Below are 23,827 nucleotides of genomic sequence, written 5' to 3' on the forward strand. Positions count from 1 at the left end.
TTCAGTGCCATTGTAACTTTGAAACGATCACTAAATGAATTGTTGTAAGCCAAGGACTACCTGTATATAACTAGGTGCTATTGCTATAGGGGTGAGAAGGGAATTTTCCTATATAATTATTTTGTTCTATTGTCACTTTAGTTTCTCTTCTGCCCCAACATCTAAATTTAGACTGTGGTTTCTACAAAGCACGGGCCTAGACGTTTCTGTTTTGCAGTGTTTAAAGTGCTTTATATATTGATCGTACTATTATTAATATTGCATGATCATCCTTTTGGAAGACAGAAGATAAAAACAACAACAAAGCAACAAAGATGATCAGGGACTGGAGGCTAAAACATATAAGGAACGGTTGCTGCAATTGGGTATGTCTCGTTTAATGAAGAGAAGGATGAGGGGGGACATGATAGCAGTGTTCCAATATTTCAGGGGCTGCCCCAAAGAAGAGGGAGTCAAGCTATTCTCCAAAGCGCCTAAAGGCAGGACAAGAAGCAACGGATGGAAACTGACAAAGGAGAGAAGCAACCTGGAACTAAGGAAGAATTTCCCGACAGTGAGAACAATTAACCCGTGGAAGAACCTGCCTCCAGAAGTTGTGAATGCTCCAACACTGGAAGTTTTTAAGAAGAGATTGGACGGACATTTGTCTGAAATGGTCTAGGGTTTTCTGCCTGAGCAGGGGGTTGGACTAGAAGACCTCCAAGGTCCCTTCCAGCTCTATTCTATTCTATTCTATTCTATTCTATTCTATTCTATTCTATTCTATTCTGTTCCTAAGTTGATGTATGATGATGACGACTGCTGCACAAAGAAAGGAGCCTCTATATTCAAAGGCAATCTATCTTCATTTTTATTCTTCCATTCAGTCATGTCCAATACTTGCCTCGACAGGTCTCTGCAGTTTTTTTGGCATGGTTTTTCTAAAGCTTCTTTGTGAACTTTGCCATTGTCTCTTTCCTAGGGCTGAGAGACAGTGGCTGGACCAAGGTGACCTCCAGCTGGCTTTGTGCTTAAGGCAGGACTTAGAATTTATTTCCAAATATCGGAGGCTTAAAAAAATTCGTTCTCCTTTGCATTTCCTTTCTCTTTCTTTTTCTGGAGCCTGAAACAGAATCACATAAGATTTTTTAGCATTTATAGCAGGGGTATCAAACTTAATTTCATTGAGGGCCGCATCAGCATTGCGTTTGCCCTCGGGGGCCGGGTGGGTGTCTCCAGGGTGGGTGCGGCCTACTGGGTGGGTGTGGATGGAGTGGGTGTGGCCTACTGGGTGGGTGTGGCCAGCTCTACATCATTCGTGTCAAGGGTGCCTGTGGGGGCCTGGGCAGGAGTGGGACAGATCTGAGGGTCTCTGGCTGAAAGGGGTGGGACCAGGGCAGAGCCCATCAAGCCAGATATGTGAAGTAGGCGAGGGCCATTTGCTGGCCACTTCCAGGCGATGGTGCATTTCTCCATTCCTCACAAAGGGTGACACCTCCCCAGCATGCACCCAGGGGTTGGGGCCGACACGGCAGGGGCTGGTTCCTTGCTGTTTCTAGACGGCCTTGTGGAGCTAAGACTGAATGCATTTCAGCATAGATGGCCACCACAAAATTGTACATTGGCTCCCGGCCGGCCTGGGCCAGGGCCAAGGCAGCGGGGGCCGTTCCCTCACTGTTTCCAGGATGGCTTCGCGGGCCACATGAAACCACTTCGCAGGCCGCATCTGGCGCCCGGGCCTTGTGTTTGACATGTCTGGTTTATAGGTAGTTTTCAACTTACAACAATTTGTTTAGTGATGATTTGAAGTTACAGTGATACTTTAAAAAAAATGACATGACCTTTTTTCATACCTATGACCTTTGCAGCATCCCCATGATCAAAATTCAGACACTTGGCAACTGACTTGTATTTACAACAGTTGCTGTGTCCCAGGGTCATGTGATCCCTTTTTGCCACCTTCTGACAAGCAAAGATTGTCAGATTCACTAAACAAGCATGTGACTAATTTAACAACTTCAGAGTTTCATTGAACAACTGTGACAAGAAAGGGGTGGCATAAAATGGGGTGGAACTCATTGGTGGTCTTGATAAAGCAACAAAAATTTGGGGCTGTTTTGGTCGTAAATCGAGGACTACCTGTATTGCATTTTCTTTAAAAGTCAAAGAAACACTGTTTTGAACCAAGCCATGATTCAATACATGGTTGTTGGAATGGCCCAGTATTGTGTTATATATGCAGAAGTCATCACTTTCATTTTTGCTAAAGGTCACCGATCCAAGGTCAACCAGGTAAGGATTCGAACCCACAAACTCCCCAACTGCCCCCTTCAATTCCCGGCACCCCCTTTAATCCTCTGCTCTATTAGAAGGGGTGACCTGGGCGGACTTCACTCCTTTAATATTAGAGCGGGAAGGGAACAAGGCGCTACTTCCTCCGCCCTAGAACGTCCACCTTGCGGATCTTTTTTTTTTTTTTTTTAAATATTCTAACCTCCGACCATGTGATCCGCAGATGGGCGGGGCTCTTCTCGGAACGGAACTGACGTCCCCCCCGCCCATGTCGCATGATGTGGCAAAAAAAAGGGGGGGGAGGGACGGAGGAGGGAGGGAGAGAGACCCGGCGCTTCGGAGGGCGGGGCTTCTGTTAGTACGACGAACCACGACGAAGACGCGGGCCGGCCGAAAAAAAAAAGCTCCTTCCGGCTTCCCGTATCCTTCCGCCGAGTCCATTGATTCCTTAGGCGGGCTGCGTCTCTCTCCTCCTCCTTCTCGGCGCGAATCCTTCCGCCGCTCGGCTAATCCGCGGCAGGTGAGGCGCAAGGCAGAGCGCGGATAAGGCGGAGGCGCGGTCGCAGCGCTCCCTTCCCTGAGGAGGCCCGTCGGTGTCCTTCCGCCGCGCGAGCTGTTTCCGTATCGCTCGCTGGGGCTGCTGCTGCTGCTGCTTCTCCTCAGCGCCTCGGCCTGCCCCGCCATTACGAGCTGCCCTCGCCGGCTCCTCCGCCGCGCTCCGCTTCGCCGCCCCTGCATTCTTGTGGAAAGGCCAGCGCCCCTTCCCCGCCGTCAGGCTGGAGCCCCAAAACCCCAACAACGCGTCGGCCGCCATGGCTCAGATCCTGCCCATCCGCTTCCAGGAGCATCTCCAGGTGAGGCGGGCTGCGGCTCCGGGAAGGGGGGGGACCTCTCTCGCCTGCCCCCGCCCGGGCTGAGGCCGACGGTGGGTAGGTGGGGGCGGGGGGGGCGTGCTGAAGCCGAGTACACGTGTGGGTGAGAACGTGTGAAGCCTCGTTCGAGGCCCTCGCTGCTTTGACAGTTGGGGTGGTCACCTGACGGGTGGCTTGAAAGGGCGGCCTGAGAAGCGGGTTTATTCATTTATTGAGCAAATAGGTGTCACGCATTACCGGTTGCCGTTGTAAATAGGGAATTGGGGTGGTGGGGGCTTGAATTGACCACCTTGGATACTTGTCTCTTTCTTCCCTAATTAAGCCAAATTAAGCTTAGTTATTCAATTGCAGGCACCTTTCCCACTCCTTTTTGTATTTGTGTGTGTGTGTGTATATATATATATATACACACACACACACACCACCTATGTGTATATATAGTATATAGCATGTCTATGTGTGTTATGTATGTGTACACCTTTGAGAGCAGGCAACAGAATTTCATTTTTAATGTGTGCCAGTGTGCCCACAGTTTAAAAAAAAATGACAATAAAGGTTACCTTTTCTCCTCCTGAGTGGGACAGGAGGATATAAATGTGTAAATGTAATTTTCTGTCTGCCATATTATGGCATTTTTGATAATGGCTCTGCTATGGCTCTCTCTAGGCAAAAGAAGCAATAATGTGGGAGTTTGAGTGTATGAGGGTTTAAATGTTTGGCTTTTTTTTAAATGGGAGAATTAAAACGGCTTTCTGGGTTTGTGGAGGGAAGCCTGTTTGGGCACTCTTGGGCTCTCTGGCTGTTCGTGCACATACTTGTACGAATCTGGCCTGATTTCCTGATATCTCTATTTAATCCTGCCTATGCTGGCTTCCTCTTTAATAGGCCTTGGTTTTCAACAAGTGTGCCGGATGATAGGTGAAGGTAGGCAGGCTCTTTGGTTTCCTTCTCCCAATTTCAGGCTCCTGTGTGACTTGGAGTGGAGGGTCCCTATGGAAAAAGAAGAGGGTAACCCTGGTTTAAAGTGGCCAGAGAAAATTGGGCGAAGCAAGTATGTGAGCGGGAAGAGGAAGGTTTAATGTCCTTTAATTTGGAAGGAACTAAGATGAAAAAGAAAGTTGTTCGATTCAGGTGTGTGTGTGTGTGGTATCCTGGGTGAAAACTAGAGCAGGTGCGGTGGCTGAAACTTGGGGAAGTAATTCAGAAAGGTTGGTATCATTATGAAGGTAGATGGGTGTGAGTAGTTTAGCAGAAATCTGTAAGACAAAAGAGTAACTGGGGAGTAACTTCCTTATTTCTCCTTGGCAAAGGAGCCTAGGGTAATTCTGCAGCTGACTTGTGCAGGCGGGGTAATCTGTGCACCCAGCTTGATGCAGAGATCTGGAGGGAGCAAATTAAACTATTTGTGAATGGGGGACTGAGCTGAACTGGCAGAATTAGGAACATAAAACTGAAGGGAGAGGTGTGAGATGCCACTGGATGGGAGACAGGTAGATAGGCTTGTATAACAGGTTAGCTAAGAGCAGTAATTAGGAATCTGAGATAAACATGGATGATCCAAGCGAGCAATATTTATTTTTAGTTGTCGGGCATCTCTGTTTATGTTTTCAGTATATAACAGATTTTTCATCCCTTGGTTCATTAAGACTTGAATCTTGATGAGGGATAATAGTTGGATTGGCAATGAAGATAGGATGGGTGTGAGCTTGGGACATATGAAAATTGGAGCAGGTTGAAAATTATTTGTAATCTTTGGAGTTCAGAAAGTGGGCAGGCAGCAGTAGCTCAAACTTAAGAAGTTGGTGTATTATAATGAGAGTTTAAAGAGCTCAGATGTTGTGGCATCTGGTCTGGTCGTTTAGAGATTTGTTAAAAAGTGGGTGGGGGGGGGAAAGGGATGCTTAATCCCTTGCAGCATTTGGGCTGTAGAAATGCAATTGATAGCAGTTAGCTCAGGTTTTTTTTAAGGTGTAATGGATACGATTGACAGTTCCTTTTGAGTGAGGTTTTGAAGACTCATTAATATTGCTTGTCTTTATGAATGCAGTCCAGAAAACTAATGATGGGAACAGATGCAGTTATGTTCTCCATATGTTCCAGAAATAATTCCAAGACTTTCCAAAGTACTGTAGGAAAAAACAACAACCTTAAGCTATTCTAAACAAGGATCCCTAATCGCTGGAGCAACCTATAGTACAATAGAGGAAAACTTGTCTGCTTCTGCAAATTTCCCAATGTATGTTGCCAAGGACAGTTTGTTTTTAGGAGCCAATTGTTGACTTAACTCATGAAAGAGATGTAGGTTTACCCTTCCATACTGTACTTTGATGCTTTCCTTCCACCTTTAAGAGCTGGGACATCACTTTTGTTTGACTGTTCTGGCTTCTGGGTGCTCGTGTTCTACTTTGTTCAGGAATGTGTCTGCAGGAAGATCCAAACCATGTTTAACTGTGTGTGTGAGGACAGGGTGTAAGCACCTCCTGTACTGCCATCCGTGTTGTTGCAACTTCAAGCGAATATCTAATCCTGAATATCTAATCCTTGCTGCTGCGTAGGCGGGATACAGCTCTTCCTTCAAAGCTGCTTGCTGGGAGATGCATCAAAGGATAGGAGAGCAGTGGAGAAGGTTTTGTAGATTTGCCCGCAAGCCGCCTTGTCTTTGAACAAAACAGACCCCTCAGATTTACCTTGAAGTTACAGACCCTTTCCCAAATAGGCATGGCCATTGGCTCATTCTTATATAGGTTGCATTGTTTTAAGCCTGTGGCTTGCAGAATTGACTCTATACTTACAGTGTTCTCTACTTGAGGGTTTAAACATCTTTTTTATCTTTCTTAAAATGCTGCTTCTCACATGTGCCATGAAAAGAACTGTGGGTGTAGGTTTCCTGGCTGCATAGACTTTATCAACCGGTCTTGGAGGGAACTTATGCACTTCCTTTTGGAATATAATCATGTTATACTTTACTTTCTGGAATGTTTGCTTTTATTGCGGTGATAAGGGTTTTAATAAAGCCATTTGATTCCCAGGATAAATTCCATTGTGTGTAGAATAGACTGTGGGTGTCCTTATAAGAATATGCTCTTTGTGTGTTTTATGTCCACATACACTTGGCATTCTGTCCTATGTCAGGGGTTTTTAAAAGCATGACCCCAAAAGACTCTTTTCATTCTTGTTGAATTTAAAAAAAACAACCTTCCTCTTTGCTATTCACTCTTACTCATTTTCTAAATAAATTATATCCCTCATTCTTTTGGAGAGGAAAAAAAAAACCCTGCAAAACTTCTTAGCTTTGATATTATCTGTCTTGTAGATGCTATAGGGATTTAAAACCCAGATACATCACTATTTTATTCAATTTATGTAGCTATCTATAACAGATAATTCTAGGCAGCTCCCAGACTTTCTGGACCTTTGAAATCCCCGCTGCCCTGGTCTTATGAAAACATTTGTTTTGGAAAAGAATATACTTCAATCATTTCTGGAAAATTCCTGTGTGGTTTGTGCCAAAGATGTTGCCAAGAAGTCTACATGGAATGATAAAGCAAAATGTATGCATAGGAAATGTTGATGAGAGGCAGTGCTGCTCACACTGGATAATCACACTTGTTTCTTTACTTGTGACTGGATTCCTCTAAAATAAGATAAAACACTGCATCCATAATTTCAGTACTTAGTGTGAATCTTTTTGGAGCTGCTAATTTGATTGAAAACATCATTGCATTTATTTAGTATTAAACCCCAGATTTTCAAATATGACTGTGTTTCTTTTCCCCAGCAGGAGAGACAAATCAAATGAGTATATAAACCAGGGGTTCTCAACCTTGGCAACTTTAAGACTTGTGGACTTCAACTCCCAGAATTCTGGGAGTTGAAGTCCACAAGTCTTAAAGTTACCAAGGTTGAGAACCCCTGATATTAACAGTTCTGGACAATTCAGTGCTGAAACACCTGAGACTTCAGCTCCTATTGATGTTATGGGAAATTGTTGTTGCACACAAAGTAACTTTGGTGTGCACGCATTAACACATTGACATCTTGTACTTTCCAGTAACACAGGGTTCCCAAGTAATCTTCCCAGCCAGCAATTACCTCTTCAGTTGAAACAAAACTTGACACTTCTTATACAAACTTAATGGTCATTTATTTGGAACCTTTATCAGTGTGACTTTGGGGTCATGCAAATCGTGAAAGAAAAATACAAAAGAACATAGCACCCTACTAAAGCAAACTGCAGCAATTAAAAGATGATCAAAAGTAATGCATATGGTGCCTCTCCAGTTGGGAACTTGACTCATTTGAACTCAAGTCCGAGAGGAAGAGTGAAGTCTTAATTGCCTTTCTAAAAGTCTGCAGGTTGGAATCAACCATGTATCTTTGTGGGGGGGGGAATCATTCCAAAGAGGAGGTGCCCTATGTCTTTCTATAAGATATGAAATACAGCAGGGGTCCCCAACCCCTGGTCCGTGGACCAGTACCAGGCCGCGGCATGCCAGCAACCCGTCCGCACAAACAAGCAAAGCCCCATCCACGAGATGCAGGCAGCACACAAAACCACGCACCCTCGGGTCCGCGGAAAAACCTCTCTCCACGGAACCGGTCCTTGGTGCCCAAAAGATTGGGGACCTCTGAAATACAGGGATAATGTGATGGGCTTCTCCTGAAATAGTAGTTCTAACATCATGGAATCAGGGACCAGTATCCTCCAGGTCTTCGCAACTTCTGCTTTCTTTAGTTATTGCCAGTATGGCTAATGGGAAAGTGTGCGAATTGCCATTTAGAACAATCTGCAGGTTCTCAGGGATTACTCGGGGTAGCCTGGATATCCCAGAAGAGCTGTGGAAGCTCTGCATCAGTGTTTGTCAACTGAGACTCGCTTTAAGATGTGTGGACTTCAACTCCCAGAATTCTCCAGCCAAAATTCTGGGAGTTGAAGTCCACACAATTTAAAGTGAGTCTCAGTTGACAAACACTACATGAACTCTGGGGAATGTGGGGAAAAAATAACTTTTGGGTGTTGTGTGAAGTATTACTTCTCTGAGGGAGATAGGCGGTTTAGAAATAGGAAATATACATAAATAAATTAAGATATTGACACTCAAGGAAAAAAGGGATGTAGGACAGTGATGGCGAACCTTTTAGAGACCGAGTGCCCAAACTGCAACCCAAAACCCACTTATGCATCGTTAGGTGCCGGGTGGGTGTGGCCCATTGGGTGGGCGTGGCCCATTGGGTGGGCGTGGCTGCGGTGGTAATGGCAGACTGGGTGGGACTAAAAAGTTCAATCAATTCCAACTTTGCAAGATCTTTTTTTCCCCCGCGAGAAGCTGAAATTGATTGATTGATTGAACCTTTTTTTTCCACACGGCGGCGGAGGCCTAAAGCAAAAAGGTTTTATAAAACCCAGCTGAAGGCCTAGCACTGGGGCGACGGTGCATGTGCCCACAGAGAGGGCTCTGAGTGCCGCCTCTGGCACCCGTGCCATAGGTTCGCCACTACTGATGTAGGAAAAGCAAGTTGAAAATGTAATGGATAGAAGTAAAAGCCGAGTTCTTTGGGAACTCTCTGTATGAAAGTAGACTTTTAAGCTCAAGGTTTGATGCACCAAGCAGAGAAAATGAAGGAGTGGTTGGAAACATGGATGATGGTTATGTAGCTAATAGGGCACATGTGAATCTTTCCCTTTGTTGTACTCTCCAAATGTGTTGGAGAACACATGAAGGATACCAGGAACAGGTACCACAGTTTGCAGGTCAAAGCTATTCTGTTGTGAAAAAAAGTAACAGGTTTTAGCTCTGTTGTATGCCATCCAGAGTCACTTATCTGTGAGTTTAGCAGCTACATAAATTTGTTTAAAACAGGTGGTCCTTGACTTACAACAGTTCGTTTAGTGACTGTTCAAAGTTACAACGCCACTGAAAAAAGTGACTTGTGGCCATTCTTCACACTTAACAACTATTGCAGCCTCCCCCTGCTCACAGGACCAAAATTCAGATTACTTGTTAACTGGTTCCTTTTTATGACGGTTGCATTGATCCTGGGGTGACAAGATCACCTTTTGCAACCTCCTTACAAGCCAAGTCCACGGGGAGGGCCAGATTGACTTAACAACCGTGTTACCAACTTAACAACTGCAGCGATTCACTTAGCTGTGGCAAGAAAAGTCGTAAAAGGGGGCATAACTCACTTAACGACTGTCTCGCTTGGCAACAGAAATATGGGACTCAATTGTGATCGTAAGTTGAGGATTAGCTGTAAATAAAAAAAATAAATTCACCATGCAAAAGTGTCCCTGTGATGGCTCAGCATTTGCAGCCTTGGTGTGGACTTGCATCAAGCTGTGAGGCTTTCTGTAGGCTTGTTAGTAGTAAATGTGAGCTCAAAGTATACAGTTGGTAAGGATGGCTCTCATTAATGGTTAATGTGTGTATTCTGGAAGACTTTCCATTGCACTGTTTTCCTAGTTAACTTTCTAGTGTCCTAAAGAGCAGGTCCATTTTACTTTTACTCCCTAAATGTAATTATCTGATCTTATTTTTATATGGTGAATAGATAATGTACATCTTTAAGATGTCACCATTTTAATGAAATTACTGACACAGTTGATGTATTAATATCCTCCTATCCAAGCATCTTGGAAGCTGTTCATAGATTGCTGCAAAAAAAGGCCTCCGAGGTCCCTTTTCAGCCCTATGATTCTATGTTCTATGAAGACAGCGGAATGAAAACCTAATTGAAAAAGACAACTTACAGCCTATAAACCCTAAAATATTTCTTGAGCAGAGCTCGGATGGCTTTATCCAGAGGCAGAAAGAGAGACTGGAACTGACGGAGAAGGCCCTTTCCTTCTGGCCTGAAAAAAAAAGGATGTTTTTATAAGAATTCAAAGCATTGATATGTGTGCCAAAGGACATAATCTGCCTGTACAGAAAATCTGCCCACATAGAAGGGTATAGAACAGACATGTCAAACACAAGGCCCCGGGGTCGGATGCGGCCCGCGAAGTGGTTTCATGTGGCCCGCGAAGCCGTCCTGGAAACAGTGAGGGAACGGCCCCCGCTGCCTTGGCCCTGGCCCAGGCCGGCCGGGAGCCAATGTACAATGTTGTGGTGGCCATATCTATGCTGAAACGCATTCAGTCTTAGCTCCACAAGGCCGTCTAGAAACAGCGAGGAACCAGCCCCTGCCGCGTCGGCCCCGCCCCCTGGGTGCATGCTGGGGAGGGGTCCCCCTTTGTGAGGAATGAAGAAATGGACCATGCCTTGGCGCTTGCCCCGGTCCCATCCCCTTCTGCCAGAGACCCTCAGATCTGTCCCACTCCTGCCCAGGCCCCCCAGGCACCCTTGACGTGAACCATGTAGAGCTGGCCATGCCCACCCAGTAGGCCACACCCACTCCATCCACGCCCACCCAGTAGGCCACACTCACCCTGGCCACACCCACCCAGCCCCCTGAGGGCACACCGCAATGCTGATGCGGCCCTCAATGAAATTGAGTTTGACACCCCTGGTATAGAAGTTCAACCCTGCCATCTTGTTGACTTCTGACTCCTCCATCACAATGTCCTGATAGCTTCCTAAACCGGCAAGGCAGCATGTCAGGCTCTTTAGTAATTGTAAAGGTTGAAACCGAAAGCTGAATTCGTGTTTGAGGAACACTTGGCAATTCAAGTATACAAGCTTGCTTGCGGCAGCCTGTTAAATTGCATTTGACGTTAACCTCAGCAGTCGTCAGGCCCACATACGAGTTGATAATTCTGCAAAGCAACTTAATGTGTTTTAAATATCACGAACAACATTTGGATGTTTGTATTCGAATCTTCAGATTTGAAGAAAAATGATAGCTAAGGGGGTTTTCCTTTTGCTTTATGTTTGGCGTAATTGTAATCGAGAGGGAAACTTTGTTCTGGGTTGGCAGTTGGACAGCATTGCATGCCATCTGTACAATGTAACGTGTGTTTATTTGTTACATTTATATGCCGCCCAGAGCCTCATTACAGTGTGAGATGAGCAGCATATAAATTTAAAAAACATGGCGGCAAGCCCCATTAAAGTCAGGAGGGTTATTTCTGAGTTGGCAAGACCAGAATGGGTGCTGCGGCTTAAGCTTGCCTTAAAGATCTTAGCATTATTAGTAAAACTGCTTTTTATTTAACGTTAACAAGTGGAGGAAAATAAATCCAGTTTTGGTCCCCACGATGTAAAAAAGATGTTGAGACTCTAGAAAGAGTACAGAGAAGAGCAACAAAGATGATTAGGGGACTGGAGGCTAAAGCATATAAGGAACGGCTGCTGGAATTGGATATGTCTAGTTTAACGAAGAGAAGGATGAGAGGGGGCATGATAGCAGTATCCCAATATCTCAGGGGCTGCCCCAAAGAAGAGGGAGTCAAGCTATTCTCCGAAGCGCCTGAAGGCAGGACAAGAAGCAACGGGCGGAAACTAATCAAGGAGAGAAGCAACCTAGAACTAAGGAGAAATTTCCTGACAGTGAGAACAATTAACCAGTGGAACAACCTGCCTCCAGAAGCGGTGAATGCTCCAACACTGGAAGTTTTTAAGAAGAGACTGGACAGCCATTTGTCTGAAATGGTATAGGGTTTCCTGCCTGAGCAGGGGGTTGGACTTGATGACCTCCCAGGTACCTTCCAACTTTATTATTATTATTATTAAATCATCTAAGGCTGAAAACAATTCTCATCTTTTTAAAAAAAGGTTTTTGATGAAAAAAAACCCCTCTTTTCTGGGGAACGGGCTTTAGGCAAGATTTAAGAACAAAGCTTTGACTGTATGTTCTGGCTTGCTAGGCAAGTCGCTGGGAATCTCCCCGTAGCTGTTTCTGTCTTGACAAGAGAGAGTTTGGTTTCCACCAAAAATAACTCCTGAAAGCAGTGAGTTTCTGAGGCTGGAGTCTGACTTTAGCTCGATCTCTGCAGGCTTTTAACTGTTATATCAAATTGGTTCTCGAAGGCTATGTAGCGCCTTAAGAACTTCCAGACTCTCAGGAAATAAATACTTAAAGGACTCTTCCCCTAATGTGGCAGGATGGAGATCGTGGCAGCTGTAGAATGCAGTTTCCCCATTTCATTTTGTTTTCCAAGGATTGCAGGAGTGGCGCTTCTGAAAAACGAGGGTAAAGTACAATTCTAGTACAATAGAGCCAGCTTGGTCTGGTGCAGGGAGTAGGCAGCCTCAGCTCTTTTATGACTCGTGGACTTCAACTCCCAGAATTCCTGAGCCAGCCATGCTGAGGAGAAATGGAGAAGTTTCCATGCTGAGCCATTCTGGCTCAGGAATTCTGGGAGTTGAAGTCCACCAGTCATAAAAGAGCCAAGGTTGCCTACCCCTGGCCTAGATCAGTAGTAGGCAACCTTGGCTCTTTTATGACTCGTGGACTTCAACTCCCAGAATTCCTGAGCCAGCATGGCTCAGCTTGGAAACCTCTCCCTTTCCTCTCAGCATGGCTGGCTCAGGAATTCTGGGAGTTGAAGTCCACGAGTCATAAAAAAGTCAAGGTTGCCTACCCCTGGTCTAGTGGTTAAGGCACCAGGCTAGAAACCTGGAGACAATGAGTTTAATCTTTCCCTAGGCAAGAAAGGGTGACTTTGGACCAATCACCAGAAGACTGAGTTCTAGTCCTGCCTTAAGCAAGGAAGCTGGTTGGGTGACTTTGGACCAGTCCCTCTCAGTCCAACCCACTTCACAGGACTGTTGTGGAAAATAGGAGATATACATGTTTGCTCCTTTGAGTTACTTATGAAGAAATAAAAGTGGGATAAAATTCTCCTAAAATCTATAATTTAATAATAAATAACCTTTTTGCAATTGTAGGGCTTGCAAAAATAGGGCAGAAGCGGGGAACCAGTGAGAATAAGCACCCATCTAGTTAAGTCATTGCCCACTGTGGATCCCCCAGGGACAAAAAAGACACTGGGGGTGGATCGTTTCAAGGAAAGCATTTTCAGGTGCTATAAATGACTTACTTGTTAAAAGCCCCTTGCCTGCCAAATAATTCAACTTTTCAGCTGACCAGGAATGCATTATTCATGTGGTACCTATCAGCCTCTTGGTGACAAAGGAAATAGATATAGCTGTTCATTTTTAGGGCTGTTTTGGTAGTGGCCTGTCTTCTCAGGTGTGTAAAAGAAAGCTGGAAGATCCTGTGAAGGAATTCCTGTGAAGGAATGCCTAGCTATTTAGCTATTTACTTTCCCACCAGGGAAACAGGCTTATGAGCAGCGGGGTGACCTAGTGGTGAAGACTCTTGCCTCCCACTTGGAAAGTTGAGAGTTCAATCCTAGATCAGTGGTTCTCAACCTTTTTAATGCCGCGATCCCAACCGGTCGTAAGTCGAGGACTAAACCGGTCGTAAGTCGAGGACTAAACCGGTCGTAAGTCGAGGACTACCCAACCGGTCGTAAGTCGAGGACTTTCCCTGCCCGGGAGCGCCACGCATGCGTGGTTCCGCCCCCTACGCTGGCTGAGGCGTAGCTGGCAAGCGGCAGAGACGGAGCAGGCTGACCACCAGCTGGCCCAGCCCAAGGGAGATAAGGCACCCACCGGAAAAGGGGAAAAAATGGTGGACAAAAAAAAATGGCGGACAGGCTTGCTTGGTGACCCCCGTGAAATGGTCGATCGACCCCAAATGGGGTCCCGACCCACAGGTTGAGAACCACTGTCCTAGATAGTGGGTAGATGTTTCTCTTCTAGGGTGCAAAAAAACCCTTTCTGCTGTGAACTCCATGTTGGCGTCAGGAAGGGCATCCAGTCAGTAAATGCTCAGCTCCATCCAGTTGCCCCGACTCTACCTCGAATTAAGGGATTACAGGGTCGTAAAAAGGGAGTTCATAAGAGACGTGCTTATGTTCTAGGGCAGTGGTGGCGAACCTATGGCACGCGTGCCAGAAGTGGCACTCAGAGCCCTTTCTGTGGGCACGCATGCTGTTGCCACAGCCCCGCCTCACCCCCCAGCATCCCCCCTGGAGGAGAGTTGCCCCCGGGCGCAGACGATGTGGAGCAGCACAGCCAAGCACATGGCAGCCAGGCAGCGGGAATAAGACTCCACCCTCACGCCCTGTCGCACACAGATGATGCGTGGAATGCGGAGGGTGTAGCCACCATGGTGCTTCTGGGCCGCCTGGGCGATCTGCAGCGGGCTGTGGAGGCAGTGAGTGGCCCTGCGGGCAGGCGGGGCGGGGGGCAGGGCAGTTTTTGGGCACTCGGTCTCTAAAAGGTTCGCCATCCCTGTTCTAGGGCAGAGGTCCCCAACATTTTGGGCACCAGGGGCTGGTTCCGTGGAGAGAGGTTTTTCCGCGGACCGGAGTTTTGTGTGCTGCCTGTATCGCGCGGACAGGGCTTTGTTTGTTTGTGCGGCCCAGTTTCTGGTGCACCGGTACTGGTCTACGGACCGGTGGTTGGGGACCCCTGTTCTAGGGGTCTTCTCGATCCTTTTGTAGTGTGTTTTCCAGTGCATGCTGGGGAATTCTGGGAGTTGAAGTCCCACACAGCTTCAAGTCGCCAAGGTTGAGAAACACCAGCCTACAGTTTCAAATGAAATGGAAAGAACGACCACCCTAGTTGTCTCTAACAAAGAAATGATTGCCTGCACACGAATACTTGGAAGCTTTGCTAATTTCTCTCCGGAGAGCCCCACACAACACTCTGAAACATTCCCTTCATGCTTCAGTTCAATGCTCTATATATTCTAATCTAGCCCAATCTATGGTCATCAAGTTTTGCAAGCAGGAAGAGTATTGGTTATTGGTGCCACAAGGGATTGACTTATGCTGATAGGCGAAGGACTATAGTGCAAATTAAGTAGCTGATTGAAAACTAATCTTCTAATAGGATTATATCCCCACCATTGTTGGATTTCAGCCTTCATTTAATGGCTTTTTGAAGGGATGAAAACTCAGAAAGCAGCAATAAAAAAATACGTGCGAGGTGTTTGCCAAACTTCTTATATGGCTAGGATAGTTTGTATCTCCTTTAAGAATATTTGGGATTACTGTACTGAGGGCAGTTTAGATTGTACGTATTCTTTATAATTACTTGCAGGACTATCTCTCCCTGGTTGTGTCCACCACTCTTGTAAGATTCAACAGGTGAGGCATGCTCCAGGTGCATTAGGGAGTGTCATCTGGCAAGTCCCTGGAGGAGAGCCTTTTCCGTTGTGGCCCCTGCTCTTTGGCACATCATTTCCCCAGGACGACAATTTGTCCTGACCCTTCTGGCTTTCCGTATGACTCTGAAAGCATGTCCCAGGGGTGCTTTTTCCCAAAAGGGCAACTGGACTTTCTTTTTTTTTCTTTTAAAACATTTCACTTTGCATCCAAAGCTGCTACGGTTTGAAGATGCTGAACTGAATTGAAGAAGCTTGAGAATCTTCATAGACCCTAAAAGCATGGTTTTATTTATTTTATTAAATTTACACGCCACCCTTCTCACTATTACAGTGACTCTGTTAACAGTGGTTTTGTTACCAAGCCTGAGGCTCAGAGTGTGCGATTAAGCCTGTATCATGATTGTATGATACTGCTTATGCTGCCCATAGTCGCCCTATTAAATATAAATTTAATAAAGAAATGCTGATTGTTATTTGTTAAATTTATTTGCCACCTATCTTGCTGTGGAGGTACTCTAGCCGTCTTACAACAATAAATATTATGCCGTATGGCTTTATCTTGGTTGCTCTGCTTGCTATATATTGTTATGTTTTTATTCTATTTTTATTCCCTATTAGTTGCCAAAGTCATATATGTTTGAGATGGGTAGCCAACCAGATTGAAAATAAATATGTACAAAGCTGGTAACTCTTGAAATCTGTATGTCCCCATATCCTGAGGGACCAAACATAATTTTTGAGAGATTAAGTGTACCATTGCAACAATATTAATTGTTACACAGTTTTAAAACAATGCCTTGATAAAGTCCTGTCATTCTGCAGCAACAATTTACACAAGGTTTTTTTTTTTCTGTATTTCCCAGCTCTCCCGGGATTTTGTTTTTCTCTGGCATCTGGGAGAAATGGGCTATCTGGTTTTCCTTTATCTTCTAATGTGTGATTATGCAAGCATGCTACAATTTACTTGGTTCTGAAACATTTTATTTAAAACTGTGATTCACACAATCCCACGTTGTATAGCTGAACGTGTACGCCTTTGCTTCATTTTCCCCCCCCTCCCTTCCTGGCTTTTAAAACTGAACTCTTCCTGCAAATTTTTGCAATGCTTTCCTCATATGACTTCCTGTGTTGATTGTGTTGCAACATTCTAAGGATTTTGTTTGATCACAAGCTTTGGTAGACGAGAAATCAATTCATCAGAAGTATATGCCAGTTTTCCTTTAACTATTTTTAAGCTAGTTTGCAGGATTAAAACTGGCAAGGCAGATTATACAGAAATGTAAAAAAAAATCATTGTAGACTTTTTTTTCTCTATGATAGTTAGATATCTAGAGATAGATGTGAAGTTTTGTATCTGATCTCATGAAATATGTAATAGAATAACTGAGTTGGAAGGGACCTTGGAGGTCTTCTAGTCCAGGGCTTTTCAACCTTTTCACCCATTGTACCACTTTTAGGATATGGCAACATCCAAGTACCACCAGTCGCCTAGCAAGGTGTCAAAAACTTGATGACAAAAAAAAAAAGAAAAGAAAAAAGTGATAAAATACAGGTAGTTCTCAATTTACAACAGTTTGCTTAGTGACTGTTCAAAGTTACAATGGCCCTGAAAAAAGTGCCCCCCAAGGCACAGCCGAGCAAGACACCTGCCTGCCTGCTCGGCCACGCTCTTCCTCCTGTCCGAGGTTTTCATTGTTATGAGCATTTCAGTTGAGGATTGGCAGTGGGGGTGGTGTGGGGGGGTGTTTGGTTTTTATTCCCCCCCCCCGTCTGCTGGGTGGTTGCAGCAGGTTTTGGTCACTTCACATGACCCTGGGACACTGTGACCGTCATAAATATGAATCAGTTGCCAAGCATCTGAATGTAAATCACAAGACCCTGGACATGCTGCAACAGTCCAGTTGATCGGCGCTTCTTCAGGGCTCAGCAGAAGCACCAGGATCAGCGCTGAGCTCCGGCTGGAGCCTGGTGCTGATCCTGGCACTTCCGCTGAGCTCTGATAGCCCTGCAGCTCCAGCCATCCCTCGCTCAGGCTTGTGCAGTGCTGCCACCGGTTCAGCTCATTCCCCTCCCCCGCTACCACTTTTCTAGGATGGTCGCGTACCACCTGCCAGGTGCCAATGTACCACAGGTGGTACCCGTACCACTGGTTGAAAAGCCCTATTCTAGTCCAACCCCTCTACCATTTCAGACAAATGGCTGTCCAGTCTCTTCTTAAAAACTTCCAGTGTTGGAGCATTCACAGCTTCTGGAGGCAGGTTGTTCCACTGGTTAATTGTTCTAACTGTTAGGAAATTTCTCCTTAGTTCTAGGTTGCTTCTCTCCTTAATAAGCTTCCACCCATTGCTTCTTGTTCTGCCCTCTGGTGCTTTGGAGAATAGTTTGACTCCCACTTCTCTGTGACAGCCCCTCAAATCCTGGAAGACTGCTATCATGTCACTCCCTAACCCTTCTCTTAGTTTGACTAGACCGTTCCTGCAACCGTTCATCATGTTGTAGCCTCCAGACCCCTAATTATCTTTGTTGCTCTTCTCTGCACTCTTTCCAGAGTCTCTCAACATTTTTTTTTATTTCGTGGTGACCAAAACTGGATGCAATATTCCAAGGGTGGTCTTACCAAAGCATTTTAAAGCAATACAAAAACTTCACTTTATCTTGATGCTATCCCTCTGTTAATGCAGCCTACAATGGCCTAGATCAGACATGTCAAACACAAGGCCCGGGGGCCAGATGCGGCCCGCGAAGTGGTTTCATGTGGCCCGTGAAGCCATCCTGGAAACAGTGAGGGAACAGCCCCCGCTGCCTTGGCCCTGGCCCAGGCCGTCCGGGAGCCAATATACAATTTTGTGGTGGCCATCTATGCTGAAATGCATTCAGTCTTAACTCCACAAAGCTGTCTAGAAACAGCGAGGAACCAGCCCCTGCCGTGTTGGCTCCGCCCCCTGGGTGCATGCTGGGGAGGGGTCACCCTTTGTGAGGCATGAAGAAATGGACCATGCCTTGGCGCTTGCCCCGGTCCCACCCCCTTCTGCCAAAGACCCTCAGATCTGTCCCACTCCTGCCCAGGCCCCCACAGGCCCCCTTGACGCCAACGATATAGAGCTGGCCATGCCCACCCAGTAGGCCACACACACCCTGGCCACCCCACCCCACCCGAGGGCAACCGCAATGCTGATGCGGCCCTCAATGAAATTGAGTTTGATACCCCTGGCCTAGATACTTCCTGTTTTGATANAAAAAAAAAAAAAAAGAAAAGAAAAAAGTGATAAAGTATAGGTAGTCCTCAATTTACAACAGTTTGCTTAGTAACTGTTCAAACTTACAATGGCCCTGAAAAAAGTGCCCCCAAGGCACAGCCGAGCAAGACACCTGCCTGCCTGCTCGGCCACGCTCTTCCTCCTGTCCGAGGTTTTCATCGTTGTGAGCATTTCTGTTGAGGATTGGCAGTGGGGGTGGGGTGGGGGGGTGTTTGGTCTCTACTGGGTGGTTGCAGCAGGTTTTGGTCACTTCACATGACCCTGGGACACTGTGACCGTCATAAATATGAATCAGTTGCCAAGCATCTGAATGTTAATCACAAGACCCTGGAGATGCTGCAACATTCCAGCTGATCGGCGCTTCTTCTGGGCTCAGCAGAAGCACCAGGATCAGCGCCGAGCTCCAGCTGGAGCCTTGGTGCTGATCCTGGCATTTCCGCTGAGCCCTGACAGCCCTGCAGCTCCAGCCGTCTCTCGCTCAGGCTTGTGCGGTGCTGCCACCGGTTCAGCTCATTCCCCTCCCCCACTACCACTTTTCTAGGATGGTCGTGTACCACCTGCCAGGTGCCAATGTACCACAGGTGTTACCCGTACCACTGGTTGAAAAGCCCTGTTCTAGTCCAACCCCTCTACCATTTCAGACAAATGGCTGTCCAGTCTCTTCTTAAAAACTTCCAGTGTTGGAGCATTCACAGCTTCTGGAGGCAGGTTGTTCCACTGGTTAATTATTCTAACTATTAGGAAGTTTCTCCTTAGTTCTAGGTTGGATCTCTCCTTAATAAGCTTCCACCCATTGCTTCTTGTTCTGCCCTCTGGTGATTTGGAGAATAGTTTGACTCCCTCTTCTCTGTGACAGCCCCTCAAATCCTGGAAGACTGCTATCATGTCACCCCTAACCCTTCTCTTAGTTTGACTAGACCGTTCCTGCAACCGTTCATGTTGTAGCCTCCAGACCCCTAATTATCTTTGTTGCTCTTCTCTGCACTCTTTCCAGAGTCTCTCAACATTTTTTTTTATTTCGTGGTGACCAAAACTGGATGCAATATTCCAAGGGTGGTCTTACCAAAGCATTTTAAAGCAATACAAAAACTTCACTTTATCTTGATGCTATCCCTCTGTTAATGCAGCCTACAATGGCCTAGATCAGACATGTCAAACACAAGGCCCGGGGGCCAGATGCGGCCCGCGAAGTGGTTTCATGTGGCCCGTGAAGCCATCCTGGAAACAGTGAGGGAACAGCCCCCGCCGCCTTGGCCCTGGCCCAGGCCGGCCGGGAGCCAATATACAATTTTGTGGTGGCCATCTATGCTGAAATGCATTCAGTCTTAACTCCACAAAGCTGTCTAGAAACAGCGAGGAACCAGCCCCTGCCGTGTTGGCTCCGCCCCCTGGGTGCATGCTGGGGAGGGGTCACCCTTTGTGAGGAATGAAGAAATGGACCATGCCTTGGCGCTTGCCCCGGTCCCACCCCCTTCTGCCAGAGACCCTCAGATCTGTCCCACTCCTGCCCAGGCCCCCACAGGCCCCCTTGACGCCAACGATATAGAGCTGGCCATGCCCACCCAGTAGGCCACACACACCCTGGCCACCCCACCCCACCCGAGGGCAACCGCAATGCTGATGCGGCCCTCAATGAAATTGAGTTTGATACCCCTGGCCTAGATACTTCCTGTTTTGATATCCAAACTCACACTCTGACGGTAGTATCCTGTTCAAGTTCTGGTTGAGATAAAATATGTCAGAGACCTGGTTTTTCTATCCGGTAACAGAACAATGGCTTACTTAATGGTGGTGCAGTTATCAGAACTATGTACACTCTGCATTTCAGCATTTTTGTGTGCTTCCTTTCGGAAAGCGAGCTCTTCTAGGAAATTATGCTGACTACCTTGCAAGCAAAAGGTCAACGGGTTTGCTACAGTCAGCATCTTTCCCCCCCCCCCCCTTAATTGTGTTTCAGCTGGTGAGGTTCATTGATGAGAACATCAAAATATGTTTCCACAAGAACCAGACTATTCTTAGCTCTTTAGCTATGGGGATCTCGTGGGGAAGGGACCTGGACTATATATATTTTTCAGTCCTGCTGTTTGTAGAATCAGACATTGTACTTTAAGCTCGGCAGCTGATTGTATGCTTGCTGCCTTTTATTCTTGTGTTACATTTATTGTTATATTTGTATAGTTTGTAACTGTTTTCAGCTGCCCAGACTCATGAATTTGAAATAGGTGGCCATATAAATTACAGTAATAAACAGTGGTCTAGTGCAGGGGTCTAGCCTGTGGTCCGTGGCCCACTACCGGGCCGTGGGCTGTTGGACACTGGACCGCGTGAGAGCGTGCTCCCACCCCCCTCGCGCTAGTATTGTGGCGTTGCGTAGGTGCTAGCGATGCCATAACAAGTGCACCCCCCGCTCGCACTAGTATCGCAGCATTGTGCGGGTGCTAGCATTGCCCGAGCATTACACAGGCGCTCATGGCCCCGCTTGCATCACATGTGCAATCATGGCCCCATTGGTGCAGGCGTGTGCTCATACATGTAAAGATGCTTCCACATCCCCACACCCCCCCGGGCGCCAACCCAGAAAGGTTGGGGACCCCTGGTATAGTGGTTAAAGCGCCAGGCTAGAAACCAGGAGACGGTGAGTTCTAGTCTCGTCTTAGGCATGAAAGCCAGCTGGGTGACTTTGGGCCAGTCCTTCTTTCTCAGTCCAAGATACCTCACAGAGTTTTATTGTGGGGATAATAGAAGGAAGGAGTATTATATGTTCACCACGTTGAGTTATTTGTGAAAGCAATAAAGGTGGGATAAAAATAAAATAAAAGCTCAGCTTCTTTTTGCCTTGGCTGGATGTCACAGTGGCATAAGGCAGGGGTCCTCAACCCCTGGTCTCTGGACCGGTAGCGGTCCACAGTCTATTGGGAGTCAGTCAGGGCAAGGGGCGGGTGAGCATGTGGAAGCTTCATTGTCCATGTGCGGGATCTAGGTTGCATGTGTGAAACTATCCCCCCACCGTTGCTGCTGGCCAGTCTGTGGAGCCAGAAAAGTTGGGGACCGCTGGCATAAGGTTTCTTTCACAGCATCTTGGTAGTACTTGTATGTTCAAACCCAAGGTGTCTTCCCAGCTGCCAGTTCACTAGAGCTAATAGAATAGAATAGAATAGAATAGAATAGAATAGAATAGAATAGAATAGAATAGAATAGAATAGAATAGAATAATAGAATTATAATCAGTTGCAAATTTAATTGAATTCTTCAGGTGTGCATTGCAGTTTAGGGAGGATATAACAAGGATCATGCTGGGAACATATAAATTGGGTCTTCAAACCTAGTGTGCCTGGCTGAGGAATTCTGGGAGTTGAAGTCCACAAGTCATAAAAGGGCCAAGTTTGAAGGCTTCTGATATAAACAATAACAAATTATACAAAACTGCTTTTAGAGAGTAGAAATTACAATTTTTAGGAAAGAAATTAATTTGTTTATGATGGTGGGGAATGTCTTAAAAGTACCGATCCAAATTCTGGTGCTCTTTTCTGAATTATCCAAGTTACAGATCAGTGTCAAAACAGAATCCATTTATCCAGATTGCTTTGTTGTAAGCAAATTCTCTTATTAATCATCAGCTTTTACTGCAGAACTTCCTACAAGTTTTTTTTTTAATCCTGACACAGTAATTGATGCTTAGCTGTGGAGTTTGTTGCCAGCTGGTTTGGGATTTGCTCACATTTCAGCTTGCACAGGTTTGCATTATGTTTCTTTTTCTTACTCACAAGAAGGCAGCTGGATTCCTGCTCATTGGGGGATCAGAAACTGTTGATCGGAAATCAATTGTTCTATACACAAAGTGCAACCTCTTGGAAGCTTCGGTACTACGAAGTGGGAAAGCAGAAGTTGCCTTTTAGCTTAGGGCAGCAGTTAAATGCATGACAGAACGGAAATCCTTGAGTCTAGTTAGAACATGGGGCCTCTCTGCATAGCAATACTTGAGGAAGACCTTATAATACTTTCGAATAAGAAAGCAGATTTTGCTGAAAGTTTTGCTCCTCCGTTTTAGCTTCCTAAGCTGGTTTCTCTGAATAATTAAGGCTCATGCCATTACAGCGGGTAGATATTTGAGCAAATACACCAATCTGTACATGGCCTTCATTTTCTTTAGAAAGCCATTGGCTGGTTGCATTTTAAAACTCTGTACCAATGCTTCTCAATCTTGGCAACCTTTTTGGTCACCACGATGTAAAAAATATGTTGAGACTCTAGAAAGAGTGCAGAGAAAAGCAACAAAGATGATTAGGGGACTGGAGGCTAAAACATACAAAGAATGGTTGCTGGAATTGGGTATGTCTAGTTTAATGAAGAGAAGGACGAGGGGGGACATGGTAACAGTGTTCCAATATCTCAGGGGCTGCCACAAAGAAGAGGGAGTCAAGCTATTCTCCAAAGTGCCTGAAGGCAGGACAAGAAGCAATGGATGGAAACTAATCTAGGAGAGAAGCAACCTAGAACTAAGGAGAAACTTCCTGACAAGTGAGAACAATTAATCAGTAGAACAACCTACCTCCAGAAGTGGTGAATGCTCCAACACTGGAGGTTTTTAAGAAGAGACTGGACAGCCATTTGTCTGAAATGATATAGGGTTTCCTGCCTGAGCAGGGGATTGGACTAGAAGACCTCCAAGGTCCCTTCCAGCTTGATGATGATGATGCATGGACCAACTCCCAGAATTCTCCAGCCATCTTGACTGGGGAATTTTGGGAGTTGAAGTCCACACATCTTTAAGTCACCAAAGTTGAGAAACACTGATGTATAGAAACACTGTAGAAAGTAATGGATTCTACATTTATGATGAGGTTTCCCAAAATGTGGCAACTTTAAAACTTGCGATCTTTAACTCCCAGAATTCCCCAGGCAGCCAAACAGTATTTCTCAACAAGGTATAGTTGACAAAGTATTCTATAGAAACCACAGATACCACCTAACAGAATAACAGAGTTGGAAAGGACCTTGGAGGTCATCTAGTCCAACCCCCTGCTCAGGCAGGAAACCCTATACCATTTCAGACAGACGGCGGTCCAATCTCTTCTTAAAAACTTCCAGTGTTGGAGCATTCACCACTTCTGCAGGGAAGCCGTTCCACTGATTAATTGTTCTCACTGTCAGGAAATTTCTCCTTAGTTCTAGGTTGCTTCTCTCCTTGATTACTTTCCCTCTGTTGCTTTTTGTCCTTCCTTTACGTGCTCCTATGCCAGGGATGGTGAACCTATTGCACATGTGTCATAGGTCAGGGCTTTTTAACCAGCGGTACGGGTACCA

General features: G+C 45.9%; 1 protein-coding gene across 1 annotated transcript in view; it reads left to right on the forward strand.

Annotated features, from left to right (window-relative positions):
* Nucleotides 1-781: 781 nt before the first annotated feature.
* LOC107294215 (clathrin heavy chain 1) overlaps nucleotides 782-23,827 on the forward strand; it is a gene marked incomplete at its 3' end in the record, with an annotated part of 77,954 nt that continues 54,908 nt past the window's right edge. Inside the window, exons 1-2 of the mRNA XM_015823426.2 lie at nucleotides 782-833; nucleotides 2,935-3,125. Of these exons, the coding sequence (XP_015678912.2) occupies nucleotides 782-833; nucleotides 2,935-3,125 (243 nt within the window). The remainder of the gene's footprint in view (nucleotides 834-2,934; nucleotides 3,126-23,827) is intronic.

Source organism: Protobothrops mucrosquamatus, unplaced genomic scaffold (genome assembly GCF_001527695.2).
Source record: "Protobothrops mucrosquamatus isolate PMUCROS unplaced genomic scaffold, P.Mucros_1.0 scaffold1865, whole genome shotgun sequence".
Taxonomy (NCBI): Eukaryota; Metazoa; Chordata; class Lepidosauria; order Squamata; family Viperidae; genus Protobothrops; species Protobothrops mucrosquamatus.